Source organism: Peromyscus maniculatus, chromosome 13, assembly GCF_049852395.1.
Source record: "Peromyscus maniculatus bairdii isolate BWxNUB_F1_BW_parent chromosome 13, HU_Pman_BW_mat_3.1, whole genome shotgun sequence".
Classification (NCBI taxonomy): Eukaryota; Metazoa; Chordata; class Mammalia; order Rodentia; family Cricetidae; genus Peromyscus; species Peromyscus maniculatus.
The window spans coordinates 23,117,785-23,140,506 of NC_134864.1; the positions used below are offsets into that span (position 1 = coordinate 23,117,785).

General features: G+C 45.3%; 1 protein-coding gene across 1 annotated transcript in view; it reads right to left on the reverse strand.

The window, feature by feature from the left end:
• Positions 1–1,604: 1,604 nt before the first annotated feature.
• The window catches only part of Rab31 (RAB31, member RAS oncogene family), a 131,239-nt gene continuing 110,121 nt past the window's right edge, over positions 1,605–22,722 (reverse strand). Inside the window, exons 6-7 of the mRNA XM_006991847.4 lie at positions 18,891–19,000; positions 1,605–4,411 (exon numbers count right to left, since the gene is read on the reverse strand). Of these exons, the coding sequence (XP_006991909.1) occupies positions 4,314–4,411; positions 18,891–19,000 (208 nt within the window). The 3' untranslated portion in view covers positions 1,605–4,313. The remainder of the gene's footprint in view (positions 4,412–18,890; positions 19,001–22,722) is intronic.

A 22,722-nucleotide genomic window follows, 5' to 3' on the forward strand; every position in this document is an offset into this window, starting at 1 on the left:
GTTTCTGCTGGGCTGGCTGGCCGCTGCCTATCTCCGTACCCCATTGCAGGAACATGGGGCCAATGCCTGGATTTCTGTGGGTGTTGGGGCTCCAAACTCAGGTCTTCATGCTTACCCAACAAGCGTTCTGAACCTATGTGCCATTTCCCCGGCCATGGTAGACTGTTTTCTAGTCTTGTTTAATTATGTACAGCCTGGGCAGCTTCCCAGCATGCCCTCAGCACCTCTCACATGTAAAGAGCATAAGGTACCACTTCACACAGGCCTTCCATCTACTCAGCACAAGCTCTCTGTGGAAAACAGAAGCTCTGCCAGTGTGCTCCATCAGGCTGGCAATGATAGAGATCTTTCTAGCACACTAAAGTTAGCTTAATCCTTGCTTCTTACCTCCATCTCTCTCCATTTCTGAAAAAGACTGACCCCAGAGAAATATAGAGACTAGTAAAGCACATGCCTTGAATTTATCAAATACTATCATTTCATCATATTTGCTTCAGGCTTATTTACGTATTTGCCTATTTATTGAGTGATGGAGACAGGATTTCATTATGTAGCCCTGGCTGGCCTGGAACTCGCTATGTAGATGAGGCTGGAAATGAACTCCCAGAGATCTACTTGCCTTTGTTTTCCCTGGTGCTGGGATTAAAGGAGTGTGTGTGATACCATGCTGGGTATTGGCTTCAGATTTTCAGACCATGAAATAAATGAAAAATGGCTGGCAGTTAAAAGCCTTTTGTTCATCTCTGACCTGATTTGGTGTCCTCTGCGTCACAGGTTGATGCTTTTCCTTCTTATGCTTCTACTTCCCTCCACACATCAATAAATGATCACTATTATTCCCCTGTGGCGGTTTGAATAGGTACGGCCCATAGACTCATGTGTTTGAATGCTTGGCCTATAGAGTGGCACTAGTACGGGGTGTGACCTCGTTGGAATAGATGTGGCCTTGTTGGAGGAAGTGTCACTGTGGGGGAACATTTTGAGGTCTCCTCTGCTCAATCTATGCCCAGTGTAACACACAGTCTCTTCCTGCTGCCTGTGGATCGGGATGTAGAAATCTCAGCTACCTCTCCAGCACCATGTCTGTCTGTCTGCTGCCTTGCTTTCTGTTATGATGATAATGGACTAAACCTCTGAACTGTAAGCCAGCACCAATTAAATGTTTTCCTTTATAAGAGTTGTTGTGGTCATGGTGTCACTTTGCAGCGATAGAAACCCTAAGACAACCCCAGTTGTCTTGATTCATGCATCCAGGGTCACGGTTCCATTCCCCATGCTATGCAGTGGACAGCTACTGAAGACTACTCCACAGACTCCCGTGAGTGGCTCCCTCAGGGCAGTGAAGCCTTGCACTCTACACTCTGCTTAGAGATGCACGGTGGTACATTATAGACAATGCATTCATCCTAGCCCATAGCTTTCATCACGTGACCATGCTTTATTTATCTGTTTCCCTAGTGGATGACAATCTGCTATTGTCAACAGTGCTTCAGTGAATATTCTCCTCCAGGTCTTCACGTGTACAAATTTACATGTTTTTTTTTTTTTAATTCTGTGTTGACTTTTAGTCCCTTTACTGATTGTAATAAGAAAAAGACACTCAGTAAAACTTAAAATATTTATTAGTATGAATCATACCAATGGGTTAAAATCAAAAGCAACTGATACAAATGAGCACAAGGGAAATGCTTTACCATAGAACAGAGTACAAGATGCGAAGGTCCCGGGTGTCTGGGGAGGTATCGTCTAGGTACAAAACCTGGGTCCAGCCCAAGTGGAAACCCTTTACAAAACCACCAGAAAGGGTGACAGTCTGTGTGACGGCATGACTGCTGGGTCACTGGGTGTCACAACAACGATGAAACGCATGATCAGGTCTGAACACAGCCAGAGCTCTTGGCTGATGGCTGGCTTCTTACTCCCTGTCCGGAACACTGCCCAGTGGCAAGGAGGGAAGTCTATACAGGCCATAGTCCTTAATGGCAGAGGAAATGTTTCAAGCCTCCAAACCTCCCTCGGGAACGAGTGGGATCCCCACTGGGGCACAGCCCTTACTACTGGCTAGAATGCAGGTTAGTCTGCAAGGTAACATCATATTCAGTACCCTAATGTACCATTTTTTACTAAAAAAAAAAAATGGCAAGTCAATTCTGTACCTATTGTAAAACATTTGCACAGCTCTACCACTGTCCTTGGGGATTCCTGATGAGAAAGAATCCCTCTGATATTGTGCCTCACTTACAGACACAAACAAGGTCGTGAGCCAAACCAGCCACTCTAAAATGGATTACATGGAGGTGTAGCCAACATCAATCATATTTACACATATACACAAACCTGCCTCATGTGAGGGAGAGAAAATAGGGGTTGGGAAGGGAATTCTGGGAACGATGATAAGGATACCATATCCTGTGTCAGAACAATTGTAATTTCTAGGTCTTTACAGACGTTTCTATGATTAAAAGTCAATTGTTAAAACAACCCAAAAGGAATCCCAGGCACCAAAGGCCACAGCATCTACCTGCAGAGAAGGCCCAAGAGGGTATGAATATTTGTGTGCCCAAGTGCCACACACTCTCTGTTTGACACACATGCGTACTTACCCTCTGCCTAGCTTTGACATCAATGGCAATGCAGCCTAGAAAAAGCAAGGTTTCACTCCCCCGTGTGCTTTTCTAAAACACCCAGGGGGGCTCACTGTCAGGGGGAAGCCCAGCCAGTTCATGTAAAATTCAACCTCTGCAAACCCAATCCAAAGCCATGACATTCTCTTCTGGGAACAGTACCATCTCGGCTTGGAAATCTAGACAGCCTAGCTATACCAATGCAAGTTCCCAGGACAAGTTTCCCTAACACAGGGGAAGGTTCAAACATAAGCTTGATGCTACCTGGAGAGAGGCCTTTTCAGTTTCAACTCTAGGTTTTTTTTTTGTTTTTTTTTTCTGTTTTACCTGCGGTGAGTGGATTCATGTCTTTTGTCGGCACACAGAATCCTGTCAGCCAGTGACACTGGCAGCATGGGACAGGCGCTGACTGTCCTTGAGAAGGCCCTGTTACAACATACAGACACCATCTGCTAACAGTGTTGCAGATGTCTGTTATGGGACACTGGGGGACACTCTTGAATCAAGACAAGGATTTTCCATCCTTCGTATTCTAAGAGTCAGTGAACTCCCAAGTTGAGGAAGAACGTACGTGGGCGAACACATCCTGGACTTGACAACCACCGTCTATGACCGGAACCTCGCTCTGTTTGCTTGGTGGCTGTTCTCTCCAAAAGAAAAGCTTTTTGGAAAAGCTTAAAGTATGGTCTTCTGAATTTTATACTTTGGGGGTCCAGAATTTTAAGGTGGTAACATTTTTCTGGCTGGTTTGCTACAATCCATGATTAGCTGCTATTAATAGAAGTTTGCCCTACAATTTAGACTCAACATCCTCTGGTTAGTTTTTTTCCCTTAGACACTATGGCATAGTCTCCTAGTAAAACAATGCTCTGTGAACTAATCATCTCCAAGAGTAGAAAGTTACTGCAACGGAGAGGATGTATGCTGGGTGGTGCCCTGAATGCTATTTATAATCCTCCACCTACCATGGCTTACATACCAACCACTTAACTCTTTTAAACCGGGCCTCCCATCCCCAGAATTATGTGTAACGTTCTAGTCTGGTTTGGTTGGTTGATGTATGACTGTATCTTAGAAAAATGTTCACCAGTTACATGAAAAGGGGACACAGATGGCAGTTTCTAACACAACTTTTGTCTCTTTTGCAGAAAGTCAGCTCTCAGTTTGAATGATGGTCCAGTTATACTTCTCTGATTTCCCTCAGAAAAACTAATATAATAGAGGTTTGCTCCCCAAGCCAGCTAAAAGCTAACCTTCTATATTGCTGCTGCCTTTTGGTGAACTGGCCAGAGAAAAAGACCCTGGCCCTGGAGAAGTTACTGGAATCTGACTAGATAACATCCGAGGTCAGGGAAGAACAGCACGGCAAGGTTTGTGAACAAATCTAAAAAATTTTCTAATATTTCTTTAACAAAAAAGGGCAACTATACCTACTACCTAATAAGTGCAACCCCTGCCGTGTGCATTTTATAAACCGAAGGCCATGTTGTGGAGGTACAGTGAGTTTTCCGGAGTTTTCGATAATCTCTTCGCAGGGACCCTCCCTGCTCAGCATCCTGCAGGTCTCCCAGCATGCAATGCTGCTCACTCTCCGGCAGGCAGGCAGTCCCGAGGGTAGGGTCCTTCTGTGGGCCCCAGGCACTGGAGAGGGCTCTGGCTTCCTGCTTCGTGCTCCATGCGGCCCTTGGGTCAGCAGCATCGCCGGCTGGTTTGCAAGCTCTGGTTCCCAAGCTTGATCCCGCCACTGTTTCCATTTTCATGGGGGTCCAAGGGTGGGATCTGGCGGCCTGCGTGGTGGAGGGGGAGGGGAGAAGGGAGAGGGAAAAAAAAAAGAGGCCAAAATTGAAGTTCTCTTATTTTAAAACGTTGGCCTGTTTGGGTGCAGAAAATAGCAGTACCTGGGGGAGGGGCTAGCTCCTCCCTCCTTTCTTTCAGTCTCCTCTCTTTTTTGCTCCCTCCCTCCAGCCTTCCTTCCCCCTTCCCGCCCCCTTTCTTCTCCCCTTCTTTTCTTCCCATGCTTCCACATGAAGTCAAATTCATGCTTAAAAGGCTGAGGGAAATTACCAGCAGTTTCCCGGCCATGCAAACCTCCCAGGGACAGGGGAAGGCACCCATTCACCCCGCGGATGATGGACCTGCTTGCTCCATCATCACTCAGCGCCCTAGCCTTGCCAGGGAGTCACCCTGCTTTGTAGGACTCCAACAGGAACAGCGAGCATTTATCTGTCTTTTCTGCCTCCCACAATGAGAGCTGGGCTGGGAACTGCTGGGATCTTCGGAGACCTGCCATGGGCTGGCATGCAACGCACCAGCCTTACTGGGCTCATTAGCCACAAGGACCTCGAGACATATTTCCCAGGAGGCAGTACTCTAATGTCATGTACAAGCAACCTTATTTTGACTTCACCGAATTTTAACTTTTGTGAGGAAACGCAAAGTAACAATTGAGAAGACAAAGGAAAAAGAAGGGATAACGACACCTAAAGGTCTGGGTTCTTTTCCATGGACTGTGCGGACCGCCCCGGGTCTCTGTGGTTGTACTAAAAACCACCGGGTTGTGTACGAGACACCGGAGGTCTCCGAGGCATGCGAACTTCATCTCAAGAGAGACGCTCCTTTAAAGCACAGGGAAATCTAGAAACAGCATGCTTAGGCAGCCAACACCAAAGATTCATCTTTGGTCCTTCATGGCCAGTCTTAAAATGTCCGCTGTCACCACCATTTTCTGTGACTTTGCTGAAGGACATGCCAAAACCAAATAGTGGTTCTTACTATAATGCACATGGATTATAATTATAATCCCACTGGATCCTCAACCCTTGTTCTATCCACAGTCTCTTTTGGTTTTTCTTTCTCTCTCTCTTCTATTTTTCTATTCATCCTGAAAAAAAACACATGGAACACTAGCTCTAAAATGGAAGCTTAAAACACACACACACACACACACACACACACACACACACACACACACGTGAATAAAGGGAAAATTGTTTCCAAAGACTAAAGATTTTTGCTTTTGCTTTTGTTTTTATGGCAAACATATGCTCCCTGTTTGGACCAAGTACAGAATCGAAAGACTCAGAGGCTGAAGGCCTTTGGCATAAGATGCGATTTCTGGGGGTTTAGTGTGCTGTGCAGATGGAGTGATGTAGATACTGGGCAAAGTGCAAGCAGAGACATACGCTCTCTGGCCTTGGACTCAAGGTTAACAGTGGAAATGAGCGTCTGACACAGAGCGAGGACGAATTCCCAACACTCTCTACAACCACATCGTCTGACATCTTGCACAGCCAACAAGTTATACAAAACTTCTGCAGGCCGTTCTTTAAAAAAAAAAAAGTTCAGCAGAAACAATAGGATTGTACTTCCCTCTTTGAGACATGTCCCCACTTGTCATCACAACTGAAAGGAAGTTAAAAATAAAAAATGCCCTTTTTATTTACTACTGTGTCAACCTGAAGTAGTAAATAAAAAAGAAAGTCCTGGTATCCTTCCCAGTCACATCCTGCCAATAAAGTACGGCCTGTTCCTCAGGCCAGTCATGTGTTCAGAAGCCCAACAGTGTCACACTACATAGTTATTTAAATAGACAGTTAGCTTTTGCGTCTGAGTTTTTTGGATAAGACTATAATTCTAACTAATACAATATGGTTGACTTAAAAGATAGGAGCTAGCCAGGCGGTAGAGGTGCACACCTTTAATCCCAGCACTCGGGAGGCAGAGCCAGGCGGATCTCTGTTGAGTTCGAGGCCCTGGTCTACAGAGAGAGTGAGTTCCAGAATAGCCAAGGCTACACAGAGAAACTCTGCCTTGAAAAACCAACAACAACAACATCAAATTAGCACTTGTAACAATGACACAACCCACGTCCCATAGACACTTTCATGCTGTCTCATGTGAACGCCAACACTAGCTAAACTGCACTCACCCTCCAGGCCTCCTTCACGTGCCTTTCATAATTCTCTCTATGTAAAGAAATGCAGATAAAGCACACAAATGTGATGTTTATTAAAGTGATACAGAAGAGTGGCAACCTAGAAACAACGTGCACCGGAAGCACCGGGTGTCCGTCCGTCCGTCCGTCCGTCCGTCCGTCCACACTCCCATCCTTCCTCCACCTGTCCTGCTCTCTCTCACCTTTTCCCAAGTAGGCAACAGGCTTTGACATCCTATGTGCAAACAGCCTCCCTGTCTGTGCTTTAAACCCCTGGCAAGGTCTTCAAACCAGTTCAAACCAGTTGCCAAACGTGGCTTCTTAGGGCTGTCAGATTCATTTGCCATTCATAGTTATCTAGAGCCTCGCGAGAATTAGATACAATGGTCCTCCTGTTACAGCATAGAACTGAGTCCTCAAGGCACCCACCGGAGTTCCTGGGTTCTTATGTCCAAGGACAAAGGATTGCACTGGGGCATACAGTCAGTAAGGGAGGCAGAGAGTTTATTAAGAAAGAGAGCCGGGTGGTGGTGGCGGCGGCGGCGGCGGCGGCGGCGGCGGCGGCGGCGGCGGCTCACGCCTTTAATCCCAGCACTGGGGAGGCAGAGGCAGGCGGATCTCTGTGAGTTTGAGGCCAGCCTGGGCTACCAAGTGAGTTCCAGGACAGCCAGGACTGTTTCACAGAGAAACTTTGCCTCAAAAAAACAAAAACAAAAAAGGAAGGAAGGAGGGCGGGAGGGAGGGAGGGAGGGAGGGAGGGAGGGAGGGAGGGAGGGAGGGAGGGAGGGAGGGAGGGAGGGAGGGAAAGAGAGAAGGAAAGAAGGAAAGAAGGAAAGAAAGGGAGGGAGGGAGGGAGAGAGAGAGAGAGAGAGAGAGAGAGAGAGAGAGAGAGAGAGAGAGAAAGAAAGAAAGAAAGAAAGAAAGAAAGAAAGAAAGAAAGAAAGAAAGAAAGAAAGAAAGAAAGAAAGAAAGAAAGAAAAAAAGAAAGAAAGAAAAAGTTATAGGAATGGAAGTGGGCTAGCAGGCTGGGAGAAAGTGTGGGCTGAAAGGCACTGGGCCAGTAGGCTCTGAACCCTTTAGAGGTCATTTCCACAGGCATGGGCTTTTCACACATGCCCCTTGTGGTCTGGGTGGGGAAGGGTTCTCAGCCTTTGTAAAGTTTTTTTTGTTGACTAGATTCTCTCCTCATGTCACTTTTACCACACCCCCTTAATCCTCAGAAGTTATGCTTCAAGACCAATCCCCAGTGGACAACTGAAACCATGAAGAGTACCAAACACATTGGCCACCTTCCTTTCCTATACAAATATACCTATAATAAGGTTTCACCTGTGAATTAGATAGATTAGGAGATTTATAAAGTCACGAGTCACACATTAGAACAATTATAACAGCAGGTTGTATTAAAAGTTAAAACATGATTTTTTTTTTTTAATTTCCGGGATTTTCATTTAGTACTTTCAGGCTATGGTTGGTACCATGGATAAGGGAAAGGTGCTGTATTTCTCAGAGGCAAAAATCAATGTAGTTTCTTCAGACTTCCTCTTTATCTTTGGGTAGAAAGCATGTTGAGATTTGAGAATCAGTTACCCAGTGAAATGAGCCTGGGTCAGGGACTTACCCTGAGCAATCCTTCCCTCCACTATAAAACGCAGGAGAGACAGTAAACTCGACAGCTCCTACACACTGTATCGGGCCGTTACTAAAATGCTAGGGACTCAGGACAATGATGGGGATCCCCTGCAGCAGCAGGCTCCGGCCAGGACTCAGTGGCCTGTGCGTGGGAAGAAATGCCCAGTGCTCGTGACCAGGAGACGTGGTTGAGTACCAAGGTTCAGTTAGAAGGGAATCCTGTTTGTTTGGAGACCACTCTGCCTGGGAACATCACATAGTTCCAACTTCAAACAGTGTGAGGAAATATAGTGCACCCACTTTACAGCGAGACAGAGAACTGAGTCCCAACGGTGAGCCAAGCACCCTTCAAGAGCTAAGCAAACACCACTGTGGAAATAAGCGCCGGCTCCCGTGCTGTACTCCGAGGCCTTCAGAGCTGGCTGGGTAAACGTTCTCAAACAAAGAACGGTTCTGGAAAGTGGCCACAGCATTCTGCACCAAGGAGACTCCCTGAACACAGCTCACAGGATTTCATTTACCTGGACGCAGAGTTGAGCTAACACACACAGACGACATCCGCACAGGCCCAGATTGGTCTCTGGATGTTTCTACTCCTCCAGAGTGTCCTCCAAGCGTGCAGCCTCCACAACAAGCTGTTGTTGAACACGAATCCTAGGCCAGTGTGTTTATTTTAACACAGTTTGGATTGTGTAAGATGCTCTTGGGGAGAAGTTAAAAAGACTTTTTTTTTTCCTTTCAGGTTTCCTGAAAGTTGACAGTCCAGGAGAAAAGCATGCTTTACTTTACGAACACTTCCTCAGGAATGCAAAACGTGGAAATAAATTCCAAACCTATGAGTTTAGGCCAGCTTAGCTGGGGCAGCCGCCCGAACACACACCAAGAATAAAGCAGTGTGTTCCCTGCAGCTGCTCTCTGGGATATGCTCCACCTCTGCATGCTCCGACTTCTCTGCAACAGCTCTGTTGTCTGTCTCGTCTTTAACTCCATTCTCTGATGGCTTGACTGTCTTTCCTTCAGTGTCCAGTGCGTCTTGAAGTTGCTGTGTGACTGCTGAAGATCTTAATTCTCGGAATCGTCCAGGTTGGGGGCTTGATCAAGTTTGCTAGGGATTGGCAGGACTTATCTCTTGATAACCACCTGGAAGCTTCTGCTTTAGAAGAGGCAGTCTTTGTGGAACACTGCCGTGGCTCATACATGACCAGGGATCACAAAGATGGCACTATAAAACTTTTGTTTTGTTTTTTTGAGACAGGGTCTCTCTTTGTAGCCCTGACTGTCGTGGAACTCACTATGTAGAACAGTCTAGCCACAAACTCACAGAGATCCACCTGCCTCTTCAGGAGTGCTGAGATCAAAGGCATACACCACTCACATCCTACCCAACTTGATATGCCATGTTTTGTGCATATCCATGGGAGACCTGCCCTTTCCTGAATAGAAAGGAGGAGTGGATGGGGCAGGGGGCAGAGGAGAGATGAGAGGGGAGGGACTGGGAAGAGAGGAGGGAGGGGGAAATGTAGTTGGGATGTTAAAATAAATACATAATAAAAGGAAAACTTTCACTATTAGGATAAAGAGTCTGATGTGAGGAGTGAGCTCGGATTCTACAGAGGACCAGAATGGACCGAGAGGCAGATGCTACACTTGGTGAGGAAACTCACAGAAAGCTCAGGTCCAAGATGATGAGAGCCATAGTAAGTGCAATGAGAGAAGCAGGAAGGAAAGAGGCAAAGAGCCATGAGGAAATCCCAGGCAAGACCTGACAGATGAATAGAAATGAGAATATGAAAGTTGTAGTCATAAGTTTTCTCAGGTCCCGCCCAGGCCTGAGGTCCTGCCCAGGCCCATGGTCCCACAGCCGCTTATAAAATAATCATTCAGAGGCTTAATATTATTTACAAACTGTATGGCCTCTGACAGGCGTCTTGCTAGCTAGCTCTTATAGTTTAACTCAACCCATAACTATTAATCTATGTATCGCCACGTATTTACCTGCATCCCATTACATGTTGTTCCTAGGATGGAAGTCTGACGTCTCCCTGACTCTGCCTTTCTCTTTCCTGTCTCCCTCCTTGGATCTCCCGCCTGCCTCTAAGCTACCTTGCCATAGGTCAAAGCAGCTTCTTTACTAACCAATGGGAACAACATATATTCACAGTGTAGAGAAAGACATCCCCCAGCAGAAAGTAGAGACCCCCAAATTCGGAAGTTAAAAAGTCTAGGGAGCCAGATAAAGATGTAGCCCAAGGTTAGAGTGCTTGCCTAGTTTGGCTTCATCCCCAGAACTACAAAATAAAGACATAAACATTAACCACAAAAACACATTTGGTTCAAATATGTCATAACAATTCTAACACATATTCTGGTTTTAAAAAAAATTTAAAAAATGTCTAGGGAGTCAAAGTCATGGCTATGCTACAAAGTGGAGGGGGGGAGAAGGGGCTGTTCCCATTGGCTACCTACCTAAGGACTTCAACAGCCATTGTTGTCGGGTTTTGATGGAGTGACTTCAATGGGAAGACTTTTGCTATGAAAAAAATGAAAATCCCCCTTCCCCTTTCATTCTTGAAACTGATACTTTTTCTAAAAAATCATCTTTTGGTTTACAGAGAAAATTGTGCAATTAAGCTCTCACATGTCCCTGTCTTTATCTCGCAGCTCCTGCTGTTAATGCCTGGCATTAGTATAAGACGCCAGTTCCAACTGACGAGCTAATATTAACCACTACGGCTAACTGCAGCCCCAGTGTTTGCACAGGGCTCTCTTTGTTATACATCCTGTGGATTTTGGTAAATGTTCAATGACATGTCTCCATCATTACAGCATCAAATAGAATCATTTCACTGCCCTAAAAATTCCCCCACGCCTTATTCCCTCCCTGTCCTGGTTTTTGTCAACTTGACACAAGCTAAAGCCATCTAGGAAGAGGGTTCTCGATTGAGAAGATGCCTCCATGAGACTGGCCTGTAGACAAGCCTGTGGGCATTTTCTTGACTGAGGTGGAATATTCCTACTGTGGATATTGCTATCCCTAAGCAGGTGGTCCTGGGGTGTACAAGAAAGAAAGCTGCGCAAGCCAGGAGGAGCAAGCCAGGAGGCAGCATTCCTCCATGACTCTGAGTCAGTTCCTGCCTCCAGGCTTCTCCCTTGAGCTCCTGTCCTGACTTCCTTCACAATGAATTGTATAGGCTGTAAGATGAAATAAACCCTTTCCTCCTCAACTTGCTTTTGGTCATGGTGTTTATCACAGTGATAGATACCTAACTAGGACACCCCCCCCCCTCAACCTGACAACTACTGAATTGACCTATTTACCTAACAATAAAAATTAAATTCAAAATAGTTACTGATGAGAGTAATGTTTGGAACTCCCTTTAAAGCTGTATAGGGTGGGGAGAATAGAGATGGCATATGCTTCTGTGCTCATGATGATTCAGTTCACTTATATACTGTAAGTTTGACATTTTCTATAATAAAGTCATTTTCCAAAGTTGCCCGGAATGCACCCTTACAAAGGAGCCATGGATGGAAATTTAACGGGCAACCTTGTAAGAAAGAAAGTCTTGGGAGAATGCATTATTTAGTGTTATATGATATATGGTTTGACTATATGAAATCAGGATTTTACATAAACTATTCTCTAGCTTTTTTTCCCACAAACAATTTGTCTTTTTAGGTCAGTAACAAGAGTCACATCATCATTTTAAAACACTGGTTTATATTAGTGTACTATGATTTGGAAAAAAAAAATTTCTCAACTTCAATGCAGTTTAGTCATTTCCTGTTTTCTACTGGTGTAGATAATATTACCAGAAAACTGCTGTACAAAGTCAGGAGCCAGGGGCAGCCCAGACTTAAAGCTGAGAGCATGTGACTTCATGTACTGGCCTCTTACTTACTAGCTATGAGACACAGCAAGTCACAAGATGGTGTCCTCATAGTACAATAAGGATGACAGAGGGTAAGTGGACATTCACAGCCTACAGAAGGACGTCCCACTGCAACAGAGTGCCTACTTCATAGTGAATGGGACACCAATGAGCTAACACACATTTTAGCCGATCCAACAACAGCAAGGAATAAGAACTCCACACACTCGAAGCACCACTACACTTGGTCCCTGGATCTGCCTGTTTCTCAGGCTTTGATTCATGGTTGTTTGCATTGTCCATCAAAACCACACAGTTAGGCCTATGATGGCTGTGTCTGTATTGAACATACACAGACTCATTCTTGTCATTATGCCCTAAATAATACAGTAGGACAACTCTTCATAGAGCATTGACTATGCTCGGGTATAAGTAATCCAGAGATGAGGGGCCGTATCAGGGGAATGTGTGCTTACATACAAATGCTACAGTATTTTAGATAGGGGCTTGGGCATCTGTAGATGTGGTATCTTGGAGGGTCCTACATCTAAATCCCATAGACACAGGGGCAACGACCCTGTGCTTTGTACAACTGAGGATCCCTGAGAACTGCTTGGGGTGAGAACTCCCATATCAGCGTCTTCTCTGCTGGCATTTGCTGAATTAACTGTTTGGGTGATAAAGAAGGGACTGTCCTTGCCTTTATCTTCAATGACAGCTTGCTGTACTGTTACAAAATTTTCAAAGGTTTTTGTTTTGCTTCCAAATGTCTTTAACACACTCGAAACCAAGTAACTACCACAGAATTACAAAATGCAGCGGCCGTACAACAGCCAGCACGCTGTGTAACGATGATTGCAGAACAAGACATGTTACCATCTTTCCTATCTTCTAACCCTTCCGAGCCAGTGCCGCTTCCATCTCTAGCTGTTTGTGCTTTCAAAACAATCTAACCAGCACACGGGGAGCTGGTTAGATACTCGCAGGCTTGAAAGGGCACTGAGGATGGACCCCAACCTTGAAGTCCGCAGATCAGAAAGCCAGGAACTGAAACTACAAGACTCTGTTTGCTGGTCAACGGGATAGGATCTGAGTCATAAGCATGTGGCCCTGGGTGGGGACATGCCCTTCTGAATGCCTCTAAGATCAACAGATAGCTGGAGGTTTCTGGTAATGAACAAGGACGCACCAGGTCCTCTCTCCTAAGAGTTCATTCAAATGGGTCTGTCAGTCACTTAGATTGACGGGAAAATGCCCCTCAGGATAATCTAGAGGATTAGAAATGGTAAAAGCCTGTCTAAAATATAGACCGACACAATAGTCTCTTTGGCCATTCTTGTTGGTTAAAAATGCCGCATGTCACCATTTAATAGATGCTGCCTATCTCGTACACTATGCTTCGTGTATCTTACCTGAATTCTTTCAACTGAGCTCACAAGGACCAGAGAGCCAAAGGGAGGTCAGAGAGAGAGAGTCTGCTGGACACAAACAAAACCAAAGCATTTCTCACTTGTTCTTACACTAGCAAGAAATGCCCCCAAAACAAAGAAGCCACAGCGCACTGCTCACAAAGTCTCCAGGGTATTTTTCAGGAGAAACATTATAGCCCCTTGACAAAAAGCATCCAATGGAAGAAGGGGTGGATTTGGGTTCGTGGTCCACAGTGGTGGGGGAGGGGGAGGCAGCAGGTGGCTGGAGCAAGAAGCCAAGAGATCACATCCCCAGCCACAAACACAAAGCACAGAGAGGGAAAAATGAAGTGGGGTGAAGTTATAAATTCTTAAAGCCCTCCTTCAGCAAGGCTCTACCCCCCAAAGGTGACGTAACCTCCAAACAGTACCGCTAACTGAGGGCCAAGTGTCCATTCAAACCACCACACTGACCCCTTCTAAAATTACCTTCCGAAGTCTAAATGAAGCTCACGGCTTCACCTAAGTGGAGGTCTCTGAGGAAGGACCTCCACTGAGCTCCCGCCTCCTCTATTCCAAATTCACTGATCATGCCAACCGACTGAACACTGCCTAGGTGTTCCTTCTCCTAAGGAGGAATGCTTTTGTAAATGTTAACTTGCTTAACACCTAAGTGGGACTTTCCATTGCGTTCGGAATATGACATCCTTTCTTCGTCGCCAGGCTCCGTCTCCGGCTTCCACCTCCCGCTGCTACCCCCCAGCTGATGCTACACATCAGTTTCCAGTTCTGGGACTTCACTACAGTTTTCCCAGGTTAATCTTGTTAGGAGCATCCATCGATCGATCGATCGAGTCAAGTTTCAGCTTCAGATTAACCATTTCCTTGGGGAGGCAACCCGAGGTCCCCACCTGTCACTCTCGCTTTTAGTCCCCGCCCTGTGGTTTCCTGGCACTCCTGCCACTGCCTTTTGTTCACCATGAGGTCTAGCATGACTTCAAGCTCGTAAAAGCAAACGCTATGTATTTTCCGAATAAATGAAACGAGAGTCTAGGCTTGTCCAATTTGTTGGCATTATTCAAACTTCAGTCACCACAGAGAAGTAATTACATTTCTTTTGCTCTAGTGAGCTCATCAAAAATGTTACTTCCTAGAACATTCTGAGATCAGGATGAGACCTAAATCCAAACCGCAAGAGGAGAAGGAAGAGCATCCACTGTGGTTCAGGGTCACAACTGAAACAAGGAAGAAATGAGAAGCAGAGCTGAATTTCCAGTGCCCTAACCCTGGGTTTCCTCCCTCATCTAGAACGGAGCATTGTTCAGCACCCCCAGAAAGCAGCCATATAGTTTATTCTGGGTTTTTAACACTGCAACAGCTGAGCAACAACAGAATAGTCTTTGTGCTTTCTTATACCAATTAAAAAAAAAGAAATTAGCCAGGTGGTGGTGGCTCACACCTTTAATTCTAGCACTTGGGAGGCAGAGCCCGGAGGATCTCTGTGAGTTTGAGGCCAGCCTGGTCTACAGAGCGAGAGCCAGGACAGGCACTAAAACTACACAGAGAAACCCTGCTTCAAAAAACAAACAAACAAACAAATAAATAAATAAATAAATAAATAAATAAATAAATAAATAAATAAATAAAGTTTACAATTATTTTCTTAACCAAGAAAGAAATATGAACAACCTCTGGGTAAAAATGTACAGAAGAGAATGAGCCCCACACAGCAGGGTTCAGTAGGTCTGAAGATGGGCCCTAGAAGGGGGGCACCTGGAAGAACAGACACCAGGGGATGTGGCATCAGAAAACAGACGGCCTGGACCAACCAGGACAGAGCAGCAGCAGGAAGGTCCGAACTTTCCCAGGCAGCTGTAGTCTTCAAAAGACAGACCGTTTTGGATGAACAGTTTGCAGTTAGAAAATGTATTGGCTTATGCTTGGAAAACACAGTTGTCTCATTTCTGGTTTATGAACACCCTGGGAATACAGAAGAAGTGCATTTATATCTGCATCGAAGTCGGTGTGAAGCTGTTTTGTGCTAGCACACCTTTTCAAGGGGCTGTTATTCTCACTGCTGTTCCTTGGGTTTTAATTGTATGTTTCCTCCCGGGCATGCTTGTCTCCACAACATTGCTTTGAGAGCAGAGGTGTCAGCAGTCTCTAGCGCTATTTTAAGCTTGGGTAGGAGCACACGTAACCCAAGTAGGAACCGTGAAAAGGAAATTCAAGGAATGTCTGCGGCCGTATGCTTGGGTGTCCTTGGAATCCTGTTCTAAATTAACCCACACTTTGGCTACAAAACCCCGTTTTGAAGCAATTCACCTGAAAGAGTAGCAAAAGAGCTCACAGTAGCATCAGAGCTCACAGATATGGGTTGGGAAGGGTAGAAGCAGGTGGGTAGAGATAATAGACAGACAGACAGACAAATGGATCGATAGAGATAGATATACTAGAATGGGGTGGACAGAGATGGATAGCTAGAAATAGTGGAAAGAGATAGAAAATGATAGATAGGTGGATAGGGATAGCTAGAAGTATAGATGGATGGACACTGATAGAGACACTGATAGACACACATAGAGCTACAGACAGTAGAGGTAAGTGGAACAGGCACAGAGCGGAGAGATGAGGGACAGATAGATAATGTATGTAGAGACATGACTAGAAGGTCTCCCATGTATCTACATGCTTTACTCACTAAGTATTTATTACTAAAGTATAATACACAGAATTAAACATTTGTTTACTTGACGTGGAAGAAGGGGAGACATGGGCTTATGTAGGAATTGCTTTGAAGCTGAAATTACTCCCTGCTTAAGCAAAAGACTGTTTCTAAACAACGCAGACCATTAGAATATGATGAACTAATTATTCAAAGCCTACATCGCTGTGAACCACGGAGACCCCTGACATGGAAAGGGATTTAGATTGGTTGAGTTACACAAAGGGATCTTTCTGAGGTGTTAATACTCAATATCTAGGCTTTGGGGTTCAGGATTATTCTCTTTGAGGTCTTTATCTGACTTTTGTAATAATGACTTTCATCAAGCTCAGAGAGCACCTCCATGGAGAAATCGTGAGGTGAATTTGATGCACGTGAAAAACAGAGCTTCCTGTCTGATCCCTGCCTAGCCTGGATTAACGGAGCCCACTAAACAAAACACAAGAGCTGTAAATCAGAGGCATTGGGGTAACAGGTGAGGAAGCTCATTGCAACTGCCTGCAGCGGGTTGTGCTGGCTCTTGATTGTAACCCCAGCGCTTAGGGGGCTGAGAGAAAAGCACGGCTACAAGTTCAAGACCAACCTGGGCTACAGAGTGAAACCCTATCTCAAAAACAACAACAAAAATAAATACAAAACAATGTCTAGGGGGTGAGCATACCAGAAAAGCCTAACACCACTGGAAAAGAATCAGTTCACTTGAGGGCAATAAAGGGCCCAATGTAGGAAGTTCAAATCAAACCTCACGGCCTCTCAAATGGACCCAGGTACAGAGCGCATGTGCTCCTACAGCCTGTCACAAAAAGAAGCTGAGCTGTGAGAACATGAAGTGCCCGACACCAAATCACAGCTCCAGCAGGCTAGAGATTAACCATTCAGCCCAATGAGCTGCATGTTTCTCGGCTGTGTGTGTAAACAGCAGCAGGAAAAATCCTCATGGAGGCAGACGGGAGGAAAGACAGCAGGCACACCATAGTGACCGGGCCCAGGGCTGCTGGGGGAGGCCTAGATCACCCTTTTGCACACTTCTTTTGCACACTTTGACACAGTGGAAGCAATCCTGCTCAGAGCTCTCCATTGCCTATGAGTCCTTTAAGCCAACACGAACCAACCAAAGGTTCTCTGCTTGCTGTTCTCAGAATCCAAAATAATGGACCGGAACCAGTAGAATGGAGATCAGCTCTATCCTGAGAGCTATTGGCCTTGAATTCAACAAAAGTGATCTCAGGTGAAGAAGAAAGCTAGTGAGTGGCCCTACCTCCCTTTGGGAACTGCCCAGAGCTGGGACATCTGAGGACAGCTGATAACTGATAAGGGTTCTGATCCTCCCACAGAGCACTTGCAATGGCAACACCTCACTGATAGGGAGACTTCTCCCAGCCTCTTATAACACACTGATGAACTTCTGGAGCTCCGAGCAGTTCCTGGGCCTGTGGTCAGCAGGCCTTGCTCTGGTGGAAGCCTGCACCCGTATCATGGCCAGAGGTTATGAAGGTGAAATCTGTTGTGCCTGAAACTTCACAGCTGCAGACAAATGTGTCGGTGGAGTTAGCCACAGCAAACAGCTGAGGTTATAGTCACTCATGGGAAAACACCATAATGAAAGGGAGGTACAACATGACCCAGAGCTGGGAACTGACCTGGAGCTGTCCCTTGTCATGAGCAAGAGTAACAGAAAGTAACATGATCTTCACAAAGGAACCCTCTGCCCAGTTCTCGACTTCAGGTCACATGAGAGGCAAACATTTTTTGTGAATAATTATTTGTCAAACTAAATCCCTAAAAGGTTCCCTTCCTTCGTTTGCGTAAAGTCATTTGATTTGATGGATGGATTTCTACCATACCACCGTCTACTTCATCTCTGCCATCAAGATACTAAATAAAATGCTACAGAAGACATCTTTTTTTTTTTTTCAGATGTGGTATCATTCTTGTTTTGGTTTTATTGAGTTATTTCTGAAGTTTACACATTGACTTCTAACTAGGAGCACTCCCTAACCCCACCCCTCAACCCACCCCGTCAGAAGACATAATTTTTAGTTAAGTGTAATTACAGATGTAATCTAAGTATATATTCTCATCTTGCAATGAGTGTGTCGTTTTCATTCACAAAACAAAAGGAACAGAGCAAGTTACAGAACCAGAGATGTTTAGGAAGTCTCAGGTGAAGCAGTTTCTCCTAAAAAATGGCTCTATGAACAAGACCGGAACAAGAGCTGTATCAACAGAAAGGGGAAATACCCCTAAACAAGGAACTACGACTAATGGCCACTGGCAGAGGGAGAATTAGCCTCCCCCAGGGATGAGTCCAATGAAGAGTGGTCAGCCTTCAGCCTTCAGACCATACACACACAAGCAACAAAAACGGACTCAGCCGGTTGTATTTATATACTTGAGCATCCATCCATACATATATGTATGTGTGGAGCAAAAATAATCAAAGAAAAAGAGGCTGTCCACTTGAGAATGGTGGGGAACATGGCGGGGGGTGGAAGGAGAGTACCTTGAAGAAGAAAAGACACGAAAGAGGCGAGTGTAAATACACTCATAGCTGTAGGGGCGCGCAGGGCGAGTTCAAATCAACCTTTGCAGGGTTTGTTGACAGCACCAGATAAATTCAAAGGCTCATTTTTGACTCCCCTAAGCATAGCCGGGCAAGCTAAGTCAGGCTGGGAATACAAACGTGACACTCACTGATTCCTTGGAAGAGCTCCTCGATGTTAATGGCGTTCTTCGCACTTGTCTCAACCACAATGGCACCTATGGATTCAGCGTATTCCTTAGCATCCTTCAAGGGCACCTCCCTGAAAAAGAGGTCAGACCCATCAAGAAATGAATGCTTGCTTGTAAAACCTGAGTACTCCAGAGACCAAACAAACAGCGCTCGTGGAAATGACACCTTTGCTTTCCTATAGAATAACAACTGAATATTCATAGAGGATTGAAGACCTGCAAGGAATGCACCTTAGAAACGGGTCTCTACCAGGTATGGTGGTCCATGCCTTTAATCCCAGTTCATGCATGCCAGCCTGGTCTACATAGTGAGTTCCAGGACAGCCAGGAATACAGAGAGAGACCCTGGAAGAAAGAAGGAGGAAGAGAAGGAAGAGAAGACAGAGGAGAAGGAGAAGGAAGAGAAGGAGGAGCAGAAGGAGAAGAAGAAGTTGTAGTTATAGTAAGTAGTAGTAGTTGGTCTCTGGCAACCATGGACAAGACACACATTTATAAAACAGTGCTCTCTCCACAGGAGTGAATTCCTAGACTGGAGAGAAAATGGTTGCAAGTACTGGCTATGGATATTCCAGAAGTTTGAATGTCTGTTCCCTTGAAACTGACATTGACATTTAATTGCCATTATGAAAGTATTGAGGGGTGAGACCTATAAGAGGACTAAGCTAGAGGGTTGGAATTAATGCATTTATGAGAGAGAGTTCAACCCCACTCTGCATCTTTGCCCTTCCGCCTGTGAAGATCAGGGTTCTCCTTTCCACAGACCAACATGGTCCAAACACCATCTTGGAATCAAAATCACCAAACTTGCTGGTGCCTTGAGACTGAATATCCAGGCTCCAGATTTGTGAGTCTGTATATTTTGCTTAAATGATCCAGTCAGTGGTATTCTGTCACAAACTAAAACAGACTACGGCAGGTTAGTTTCAACCTTTCTTCTGTCACATGACTCAACATTATAACAATAATACACTGTGTGTGCACTAGTGAACAGCTTTTGACATATTTCACATATGACAGTTTTGCCACATCTGGAGGTTCAACATCCATGTACTCAACTGATTGCAGATTAAAAAAAAAAATACACCGGACCACTTCCTAAATGATGCTGTACAACATGCTCTTTACATCATGAGAATGAATGAGGATGGCTCCTAGAAGCTCAAGGGTTTGAATGCTTGGTCCCCAGTTAGTGGGACTATTTGGGAAGGATTAGGGGGCGTGGCCTTGTTGGAGGAGGTGTGTGACTGGGGCAGGCTTTGAGGTTTCCAAAGACGCCATTCTCTGTGTATACTCTTGCTTTCTGCTTGCAGACCAAGATGTGATCTCTCAGCTGCTCCTGCACTATCGTGGACTCTAACCCTCTGGAACGGCAAGCCCAACTAAACGCTGCCTTTTATAAGCTGCCTTTGGTCATGGTGCTTTATCACAGTAACAGGAAAGTAATGAATGCCTACAGCATTTACATCATACTAATATAAATAATCTGGAGATGATATAGAGTGCATGGGGGGTGGCTTCTGACAGATACTAAGCACCCGTGGACTCCGGCAGCCCCGATGGACGTCAAGAGACATCACTGTCACTTTTCACAAACATAAAATCTGTGACATGATTTGATGGTTGGCAATGAAAATCTTGTGACCGTGATGCAATACGGCATGCCTGAACCTTAACCTTTCAAAGGTGTTTCTTACCAGGGCTTTAGGGCGTAACAATCTAAAAAGGAATCAACATATCTGTTTTCATTGTGAAGATACCTCTAGAATCATGGGAAACATAACTCAGAAAATGGGGTAGGGACTAGAGGGAAAGAAGAATCTAGAAGCTCTTCTGATGCTGGAGGTGAGAGATGACATATTTGAGTAAAATGACAATGGAAAAGAAGAGAGGACGTACAAAGCTGACTCCTGGAACGAAGCTGAGGAGACAGAATTCATTTCCTTCCCTTTTCTCCCCTCCCTTCACTCAACTGGTGTGAGAAGTTGTCAGGGAAAGTGTGCATTGGGACTCATGCTCCTTATGACGCCCGTCTAAGCTTACTTCTATTGGTGTGATGAAACACCATGGAACTTGGTGGAGGGAGGAGAAGGCTTGTTTGGCTTCCACGTTCCAGTCACAGTCTACCGTTGAGGGAAGTCAGGCCAAGAGCTGGAGCAGAGGCCACGGAGGAGTGCTGTTTCCTAGCCTGCTCGCCATGGCTGTCTTATACCACTCAGTGTGCTGGGCCCTCCCACATCAATCATTGATCAAGAAAATCCCCTAAAGACTTGCCTACAGGCCAGTCAGATACAGGCATTTTCTCCGGTTGAACTTCCTCTTCCCAAGTGGCCCGAGCTTTTGTCAAGTTGACAAAAACAAACAAAAAAAAACCCACCAATAACAACACCAGGACTGAGCCCAAATGAAGACAGGAAACTTCCCAGGTCCCAACTGAAGAAGGGTCCAACTAGAACCTGCCACACTAAAAGCAGTTGTCCCAAGACTAAGTCAGATGGAAGACGCCTCCTGAGCCTATCCTTGGGAGGTCTCACTTCCTGAGTCTTCCTTACTAGAGCAGCTGTTGGGAGACTCTGCTGTCCCTACCCGACCAGTCTCTGGCCTTCGGCAGTGATTACTATTGAGTTTTTTTGTGGCAATTTCTTCACATGTGGAAGATTCCTGAAGGCTTTACCCTGTTTGGTTTAGGATGTTAGCCTATTTCTAAATATCATCTTGAAGTCTTTATTAAACCATATTTAGAGCAGGACTCCCCTCTCTCTGAACGAGAGGCAGTCAACTCTGCTACCTGCTCCTATATGTGTGTGGAGTTGGGGAACTTGGTAATCACACAAGCCTCAGAGAACCCACTAGAGAGATCACATACAATAGCAAGGCCTCTTCAACTTTGCTTTGGAATTGCCCAACTGTGGCACAAGGCAGTACAGGCTCTGCCAGGATTAAGGTAAGAACAGGTTAGTCACTGTGTGTTGACATTATCTGAAATAGAACGATGGTAAGCTGAGTGTAGCTACTTCTTCTGGGCCTTGAAATGGAGAGAAAGGAAAGGCATATTTCAGACTCCTTCCATGGTTAGAATGGGTCTCATTAAATAAACAACTGGCCCAGAATGTCACTACTAATGAGAAATGCAAGGAGAACGTCACCCTTGTCCCTCACATTAGCCACTTTGTTCCTGCAAGACCCCTAACAATGCAACCACACACCATCCAACCTGCATGTTGTTCTTGCCATCATCACAGGTAAAAAAATAAGTGGTGCGCTCCAGCTATCTCAAACTACCAACTGCAGGAGTCAGGATGGTATGGGGGAGGGGTACAAGCCATGCTTATGTATACCTCACAGCTGTCTTCATATGTTCATACATCTTCAGTTTGTCCATAAACACCGAATTGCAGCCTAGTTTGCCTTGTAAACAACCTGGAGCCTAGCTTTATAAAAAGTGTCGGAGTCTCAGCCAATCACAACTGCTTGAGCCATGTTGAACTAAGACAGACAGGCGCAGTAACCAATCAGCGGTCACTCTACCCCATTTTCTTTTTCTTTTCTTTTCTTTTTTTTTCTTTTATATCTCAGTTCCTTTTCTCTGGCTCTAAGTATAATCTGATTGGCTGGACCTTTTGAGAATGGGATTGCTGCCTGGTCCTAGAACTAAGAAAAAAAAATCAAATTATGATCTGTAAAACTAGATTTGCTGGTGTGTGTAGGCATGTGTGGGTCCACATTGCTGGGGACAAAAGCCAGGGTCTCATAAATGTTAGGCTTTACCACTGAGCTACACTCCCAGCATGTATTT